This window comes from Chiloscyllium punctatum, chromosome 2, assembly GCF_047496795.1.
Source record: "Chiloscyllium punctatum isolate Juve2018m chromosome 2, sChiPun1.3, whole genome shotgun sequence".
In the NCBI taxonomy this organism is placed as follows: domain Eukaryota; kingdom Metazoa; phylum Chordata; class Chondrichthyes; order Orectolobiformes; family Hemiscylliidae; genus Chiloscyllium; species Chiloscyllium punctatum.
In genome coordinates this window covers 13,763,678-13,772,554 of record NC_092740.1, presented here as the reverse complement: position 1 = coordinate 13,772,554, position 8,877 = coordinate 13,763,678, and the positions used below count along the sequence as shown (strand labels likewise).

Below are 8,877 nucleotides of genomic sequence, written 5' to 3'. Positions count from 1 at the left end.
CAGCGGCAGGGGCGCTGTAAACCAGGCCCTTCCAGCTACTTGGTCCTGTCAACCCGGTCCTCCCACCGTCAGGGCGCTGTAAACCAGTTCCTCTCAGCGGCTTGGTCCTGTCAACCCGGTCCTCCCAACGGCTGGGCGCCGTCGGCAAAGTTGTCACCTCTTGTCTCCCCGATGAACTCGTTGTTCCCCCCCCCCCCCCGGTCTGCATGAAATGCGCAGACGCGCTAACGGACGAGGAGTGGCGGGAAATTCTGAGTGTGTTTACAGAGATAGGAAAGAAAAATTATCGAATAAGGCTCAGTTGAACTGGATCACGCTTCAGGAATAGTGTACCGCCATTGTTCGGAGAGCCGGGAGGTGAGAATCGGGCTGGGGTCCCTCATTCTCTTGCGTTTACCTCAGCGATGCCTGAGGCCTACCCGCCGCGGGTTCGAGCTGTGGAGGGGCCCCATGCCGGACTCTCTCAGTCGGTGTGAGTGTGGATGTAGGACAAAACGTGAGACCCCCCCCCCGAATTGCTTCCCATTTGCGGTGCTCGCGATGCTGCCCGGTCTGATTTCCCGCGATAGGTCACGTGCGTGTGCCTGAGGCCACTCGGCCCCTCCGTTCGGCGGCTAACTCTACCTCCCAGCTATGCCTGTCTCTTTGTTGGCTACGTAGAGCAGTTGATCTTCCGTAATTACACCGGCACCACTCCCCACCTCTTCCTCCGCTACATTGATAACTGCATTGGCACCACCTCGTGCTCCCGCGAGGAGGTTGAGCAATTCATCAACTTCACCAACACATTCCACCCTGACCTTACATTTACCTGGACCATCTCTGACACCTCCCTCCCCTTCCTGGACCTCTCCGTCTCCATTAGTGACGACCGACTTGACACTGACATTTTTTACAAACCCACCGACTCCCATAGCTACCTGGATTACACCTCTTCCCACCCTACCTCCTGCAAAAATGCCATCCCGTATTCCCAATTCCTCAGCCTCCGCCGGACCAGTTCCACCACAGAACTCACCAGATGGCCTCCTTCTTTAGAGACCGCAATTTCCCTTCCCACATGGTTAAAGATGCCCTCCAATGCATCTCCTCTACATCCCACACCTCAGACCCCACCCCTCCAACCGTAACAAGGACAGAACACCCCCGGTGCTCACCTTCCACCCTACCAACCTTCGTATAAACCAAATCATCCGCCGACATTTCTGCCACCTCCAAAAAGACCCCACCACCAGAGATATACTTCCCTCCCCATCCCTTTCTGCCTTCCGCAAAGATCGTTCCCTCTGTGACTACCTGGTCAGGTCCACGCCCCCGTACAACACACCCTCCCATCCTGGCACCTTCCCCTGCCACTGCAGGAACTGTAAAACCTGCGCCCACACCTCCTCCCTCACCTCTATCCAAGGCCTTAAAGGAGCCTTCCACATCCATCAAATTTTTACCTGCACATCCACTAATATCATCTATTGTATCCGTTGCTCCAGATGTGGTCTCCTCTACATTGGGGAGACTGGGCACCTCCTAGCAGAGCGCTTTAGGGGACATCTCCGGGACACCCGCACCAATCAACCACACCGTCCTGTGGCCCAACATTTCAACTCCCCCTCCCGCTCTGCTGAGGACATGGAGGTCCTGGGCCTCCTTCACCGCCGCTCCCTCACCACCAGATGCCTGGAGGAAGAACACCTCATCTTCTGCCTCGGAACACTTCAACCCCAGGGCATCAATGTGGACTTCAACAGTTTCCTCATTTCCCTTTCCCCCACCTCGCCCTAGTTCCAAATTTCCAGCTCAGCACTGTCCCCATGACTTGTCCGGACTTGTCCTACTTGCCTATCTCCTTTTCCACCTATCCATTCCACCCTCTCCTCCCCTGACCTATCACCTTCATCCCCTCCCCCACTCACCTATTGTACTCTATGCTACTTTCTCCCCACCCCCACCCCCACCCCCACCCTCCTCTAGCTTATCTCTCCACACTTCAGGCTTTCTGCCTTTATTCCTGATGAAGGGCTTTTGCCTGAAACGTCGATTTTGCTGCTCCTTGGATGCCGCCTGAACTGCTGTGCTCTTCCAGCATCACTAATCCAGAATCTACCTCCCTCTCTTTGGTGTTTTCAAGAACCAGAGCAGTTTTGCTATGCCCATAATTCTCCCAGTTTTGGGAGTCTCCCATCAGCAAATCTCATCTCATTCATTACTCCCTCAAAGAAAAGCGCTACCCAAAAAACTAAAATATTAAGAGTCTAATCACTAAACCAGAGTCGGAGGTTTTAAAAAAAACTATCTGCTTCACTCATGTCCTTTTCACTGCTTTACTGAGCCTTACTCTAGGTATATTTGAGATGTTATTACCTCTCGTAGGTAGGATTTGAACCAACGTCTCCTGCTGCATCAGCTCTGGGCAATTAGAGATGGGCAATAAATACTGGACTTGCCAGCAATTCCTGCACCCTATAAATGCGTTATTTTTAAAAAATGCTTAGAAATACGTTTTGCAGGTTTTTGTTAATCCACTTGCTGCGCTCAGTGGTTAACACTGCTGCATCACAGCACCAGGTTCGATTCCTGCCTCTGGCAACTGTCTGAGTGGAGTTTGCACATTCTTTGTGTCTGCGTGGGTTTCCTCTGGGTGCTTCAGTTTCCTCCCATAGTCCAAAGATGTGCAAGTCAGCTGAATTGGCCATGCTAAATTGCCCATAGTGTTGGGTTCATTAGTTAGAGGGAAATGGGTCTGGGTGGGTTACTCTGAGGAGAGTCGGTGTGGACTGGTTGGGCCGAAGGGCCTGTTTCCACACTGTAGGGAATCTAAATCTAATCTAATCCTCGCGCAGTTTTTTCCTTTGATTTGGTAATTGTGAAATATGACCAGTGAGTATAAGGACATAAAAGCTTCAATTTTTTTTTCTAGCAACACTGTTCTAGCAAATGACTGCTCCCATCCTGATGAAATGTCGATAATGTCGATTTTCCTGCTTTGATGCTGCCTGACCTGCTGTGCTTTTCCATCACCACATTCTCAACTCTAATCTCCAGCATCTGCAGTCCTCAATTTCACCCATCTCTAATCTGTTCACCTTGCTGAAGTTCGTCATCCTGAAAATCATTCTCTTGGATCATCTCTGCAGTGTCTCCAGTGTCTTCACATCATGTATAAGGGGCAGAATTGTACATCACTCCAATGGAAGCCAAATTATACTTCCTATCAAAATTCATCATAACACCTTGCATTTGTCACTATTGCTGCTAATTACAAATCTTAAAAATCTATTCACTAACTCAAGCTCTTCTACTGTCTACAATGGCTATGCATAGCATTTAAGTTTTCCAATTGTCTTGTGAACACCTAAGCAAGCATGGAAGATTATTGACATTTTTTCATCCCTCATTACCCAGTGAACCAAGTCAAAAAACTCTCAACATCAGGTTATAGTCCAATGTGTTTATTTGAAAGTACAAGCTTTCAGAGTGCTGCTCCTTTGTCAGATGGCTGTTGGACTAAACCTGGTGTTGTGGCTGAACTTGTCCTCCCCAATTCAACACTGGCACCTCCACATCATCATTGCCCAGTGCATCTCATCCGGTTCCAGTCAATTATTAACTTTAAAGACTAACGTCATTATAACAATTTATGTAGCTCATTCAGTATTTTGATTACTTCCTTTTTCCAATGACTTTGGCATAAATGTCTCTTTCCTAGTTGGAATAGAATATTGATGAGGAATTTTCTCCTGAACAAAATTGTTTAAAACCATGTACAAAACCATCAAACATCCACTCTTAGACTATCAAAGACTCTTCTGAAGAAAGGTCATTGGAGTTGAAACAGTAACTCTGCTTTCTCTTCACAGACACTCAGACCTACTCAGTTTGTTCAATGATTTTCTGATTTCTAGCATCTACAGCTTTGTTTTACATTACTATCAAAGTATGTATTAGGGTAAACAATATCCCCCCTCTTCTGTTAATATTATTTTGCACTTTTCAGTAGTTTCCTTGCAAATTTGCATCGGTCTCATCATTAGAAAATGCCCAGGAGGATGATAGTTTTTCTTCTGACGCCTTGGACTCATGGTGTTAGCTCTGTCTCTCTCTCCACAGTTGCTGCCAGACCTGATGGATTTTTCCAATATCTGATTTTAACTATAAATAGATTCTGCCTTTAATATTTTCTCTCTTTCCCCAGCATAATCATGTCATTTGTAATAAATTATACAGTAGGGCCTTTTAGTAAGGCGTTTGATAAGGTTCCCCATGGTAGGCTACTGCAAAAAATACGGAAGTATGGCATTGAGGGTGAGTTGGAGGTTTGGATTAGGAATTGGCTGGCTGGAAGAAGGCGGAGGGTCGTAGTTGATGGTAAAGGTTCATCTTGGAGTGCAGTTACTAGCGGTGTTCCGCAAGGATCTGTTTTGGGACCATTGCTGTTTGTCATTTTTATAAATGACCTGGAGGAGGGGCTAGAAGGTTGGGTGAGCAAGTTTGCGGATGATACAAAAGTCGGCGGAGTTGTTGACGATGAGGAAGGATGTGTCAGGTTACAGCGGGATATAGATAAGCTGCAGAGCTGGGCAGAAAGGTGGCAAATTGAGTTCAATGTGGGTAAGTGTGAGGTGATTCACTTTGGTATGAGTAACAAAAAGATGGGGTACTGGGCTAATGATCGGATACTTGGCAGTGTGGATCTTGGTGTCCATGTACACAGATCTCTGAAAGTTGCCACCCAGGTAAATAGTGCGGTGAAGAAGGCATATGGCGTACTGGCTTTTATTGGTAGAGGAATTGAGTTCTGGAGTCCGGAGGTCATGTTGCAGTTGTATAAGACTCTGGTGCGGCCGCATCTGGAGTATTGTGTGCAGTTTTGGTCGCCATACTATAGGAAGGATGTGGAGGCACTGGAATGGGTGCAGAGTAGGTTTACCAGGATGTTGCCCGGTATGGTAGGAAGATCATATGAGGAAAGGCTGGGGCACTTGGGGCTGTTTTCATTGGAGAAAAGAAGGTTTAGGGGTGACTTGATAGAGGTGTACAAGATGATTAGGGGTTTAGATAGGGTTGACCATGAGAACCTTTTTCCACGTATGGAGTCAGCTATTACGAGGGGGCATAGCTTTAAATTAAGGGGTGGTAGGTATAGGACAGATGTTAGGGGTAGATTCTTTACTCAGCGAGTCGTGAGTTCATGGAATGCCCTGCCAGTAGCAGTGGTGGACTCACCCTCTTTATGGGTTTTTAAACGGGCATTGGATAGGCATATGGAGGATAGTGGGCTAGTGTAGGTTAGGTGAGCTTGGATCGACGCAACATCAAGGGCCAAAGGGCCTGTACTACGCTGTATTCTTCTATGTTCTATGTTCTTCCTCTTTTCCCTATCTTTTGACAGCATGCTATATTCTGCAAAATTTAGTACTGAGTGCTGTCTTTTTCTTTAACCAGGTATATCATAACATTATGATACAATCTGAGACTGCAGTTCATCAACTTCATTCAATATGTTATATGTATTTACATATATGTGCTGTAAAAGTCACTTAAATTTATTGTATTCCCTCAACTTTCTTAAAACCTTACAACTTCTTACGTTAATGCCACTTGTGTCTGCCTTGCCCAGGTGAACTGCTTCCCTTTCTAAGTAGCATTCCAGCAATCAGTGAAAAATTCATTCATCCTAACATGAAAGAAAAGACTGTACTTCTAATCTAAATCTCTGGAATGCATTGTCTTGTCTTTGAGAAAATGTAATTTCTTTTAACTGTTATTTCAAGTATTGACGAAAATGTTTTTCCTTGTTAAAGGAAACATTGTCACTGAAAATATGAATTTCTTTGAACCTTTGTCCCTTTTTTAATCTGATTTTGTTTTGATTTTAGAAGTGTTAGTTATTTTTGTTAATGCAATGTTTCTGCTTGGGATTAATGCAGACATACAGCATACCACTTTGCAGTTGGATATTTTAAAACTCCATTCATTCAGACCCCAGAACAGATGGTAATGCACTAACCACTATGAGTGGTGGGAAAATATTTGTAGAGACTTTAAGGAGAATTGCTTATCCTAAAGCCAGTCAACTGAATGGAGAGAATTTTGATTGGTGGTTTGATATTGGAGATGAAAAGAAATTGATCGAGTGGTTCTGTCATAGTATAAATGAACAGCATGTATTGACTGCAGAAGAGTTGACTGAGTTACAAAGCCTTGGACCAAAAAATTATCTGAGCCAGAAAGACTTGGATAAGGTCTTGGCAACCTGCCCTAAGGGTGCAGAGTCAAGACACAGCAACCTGCCAGAAATGACGGTTGAGAAGTTGGAAGAGGAGGTCAAGGCGCTACAGCTGATTCGTAATCTTAAGGTCCAGCGACGGAATAAGCAGCAGTTAATGGCTTCGGGAATACATCATATGCCAGTGAGATTAAGAGATGAGGAGGAAGAATGTGCCAAGTTGTTGAGAGAGACACAAGAACAGTTGGTTGCTGAAAATGCTAAATTTAATTTTACTCTGTCAAAGGTATTTGAAGACGTTCAGCAGCTTACTGCCATATATTCAACTACTGGATCAGAAAGGCGACCTGTGCATAAGACCATATTTCTGTCTCAGCTTTCACTGGATAACTATCTGCAGCAGGAAGAACAATGCACAGCAGCTCTTACTGAATATACAAAGAAGCAGCTTTTTAAAGGCATAACTGAGCTAGTTGAGAGCTCCGACATAAAAAAGTTTCAGCTGGTGGACATAACCTCTCAAACCTTACAGGGAGAGTGCAGTGAGGTACGCACAGATTATCAACAACAAATGGCTAGAATTCAAGCAGCATACAACAGTGGTCAGCAACGGTTAGTTTTAGCAAAAGCAAAAGAACAGAGCACCAAGGCTAGACTGCAGCATATGGAGCAACTAATCTCCTTGATGCGAAACAGAAAGGTAAGCTAGTTCTTGAGTAATAAAAATCTTGATTTTTTAAAATGGTCTTTTGCTTAGTTTTAAGGCTCATGTCTGCCCAAATCTTTCTCTGTTTCGCTTAAACAAAATATAACTGGCTGCTTCATAAGGCATTTAACACTGGAACCATGAAACCTAGACCAAGGTAAGGGTGGTGGATTTCCTTTCCAAGAGGACATTATTGAATGAATTGGAGATGTACCACAATCTGGCAGCTTCAGAATGTATTGTTGTCAGTTTTTTTTTGTATTTCAAATTTCTCCAACTGCCCACACCTTTTAAACTTTAAAAGAAAAATGCTAGGATTTGGACCTGCACCGGACCAGGGGGAGAGATTTTTCCAGTCATAATGTCCAGCAACTCAAAGGCCCAAGCTAAGCCTCTGGGACGCTCTGGTTTAAATCCCAGCGCAGCAGCTGATGGAATTTGCTTTGTTAGTAAAGAAAATTGAAAGAATTTCAGAAATGCTGACCATGAAAGCACTAATTGTAAAAACTCATCTGTATTGTTAATGTCCTTTTTTAGGGAAGGAAATCCCCCAATCCTTACCTGGTCTGGCATACATGTGACTTGTAATTAAGAAAGCGAATGCAATGTTGTCTCTTATCTCAAGAGGGTTGGAATATAAAAGCAGAGATGTACTACTAAGACTTTATAAAGCTCTGGTTAGGCCCCATTTGGAGTACTGTGTCCAGTTTTGGTCCCCACACCTCAGGAAGGACATACTGGCACTGGAACGTGTCCAGCGGAGATTCACACCGATGATCCCTGGAATGACAGGTCTAGAATATGAGGAACGGCTGAGGATACTGGGATTGTATTCGTTGGAGTTTAGAAGATTAAGGGGAGATCTAATAGAGACGTACAAAATAATACATGGCTTTGAAAAGGTGGATGCTAGGAAATTGTTTCTGTTAGGCGAGGAGACTAGGACCCGTGGACACAGCCTTAGAATTAGAGGGGGTCATTTCAGAACAGAAATGCGGAGACATTTCTTCAGCCAGAGAGTGGTGGGCCTGTGGAATTCATTGCCACGGAGTGCAGTGGAAGCCGGGACGCTAAATGTCTTCAAGGCCAAGATTGATAGGTTCTTGTTGTCTAGAGGAATTAAGGGCTACGGGGAGAATGCTGGTAAGTGGAGCTGAAATGCGCATCAGCCATGACTGAATGGCGGAGTGGACTCGATGGGCCAAATGGCCTTACTTCCACTCCTATGTCTTATGGTCTTGAGGCATAACTGTGATTACCGCTGAAGTAGCCTAGCAAGCTATTCAGTTTGAGGACAATTGGGGATGAGCAACAATTGTTGGAGATGTTTATGAACCCTGCATCCCACGTAATAATGCATTGTTGGTGGTGGTGGTGGGGGGGGGAGAAATGTTCTGGCAATTCGTTTCTGATGGGATTTCTCACCTTTTGCCATCTTGTGAAATGTTTGATAGAATACTTAGCAAAACTCTTGTAACATTGTGTGTACTACTGCAAAATAATTTTAGTTTGGCTGTCTGGTTTTTTCCTCACCAAAACATGTTTGAAGAAGGCCAATTTAAGGCCCATGGAGAGTAAGGAAACTGGCAACATGCATACGAAGATTGCAAAATAATTATTTTATCAGACTGGAAAGAAGTGATCAGGAATGACTTAGAGGCTGGTATTGCGGTATATGTGACATGATTTGTTGATTGAATGAGATAATTAGATCCAATTGGTACAGTTTTTTTTTAAAGGGGATGAAGGGTTAGAAACCCGTGGATGTATATACACACTTTTATGAAAGTCACAAGACATGTTGAGAAGGCCCTTAATGAGATCAAGGATACTATGTTTTTTTAATTGAATACAATACAAAAGCAGGTTTAGTTATAAATTTAAGGTGAAGGGTGGAAGGTATGGGGGGAGTCAGGGGTAGGTTCTTTACCCAGAGTGTGGTGGGGGC

The 8,877-nt window shown here is 44.6% G+C and overlaps 1 protein-coding gene across 2 annotated transcripts in view; it reads left to right on the top strand.

Moving 5' to 3' along the window:
* The first annotated feature begins 204 nt into the window (after window positions 1–204).
* Window positions 205–8,877, top strand: part of haus3 (HAUS augmin-like complex, subunit 3) — a 39,694-nt gene continuing 31,021 nt past the window's right edge. Inside the window, exons 1-2 of one of the 2 annotated variants that reach the window (XM_072593727.1) lie at window positions 205–357; window positions 5,925–6,923. In XM_072593727.1, coding sequence (XP_072449828.1) covers window positions 6,009–6,923 — 915 coding nt within the window. In that variant the 5' untranslated portion in view covers window positions 205–357; window positions 5,925–6,008. Of the gene's footprint in view, window positions 358–2,914; window positions 6,924–8,877 lie in introns of both variants that reach the window. The other variant, XM_072593736.1, reaches the window with a different exon arrangement.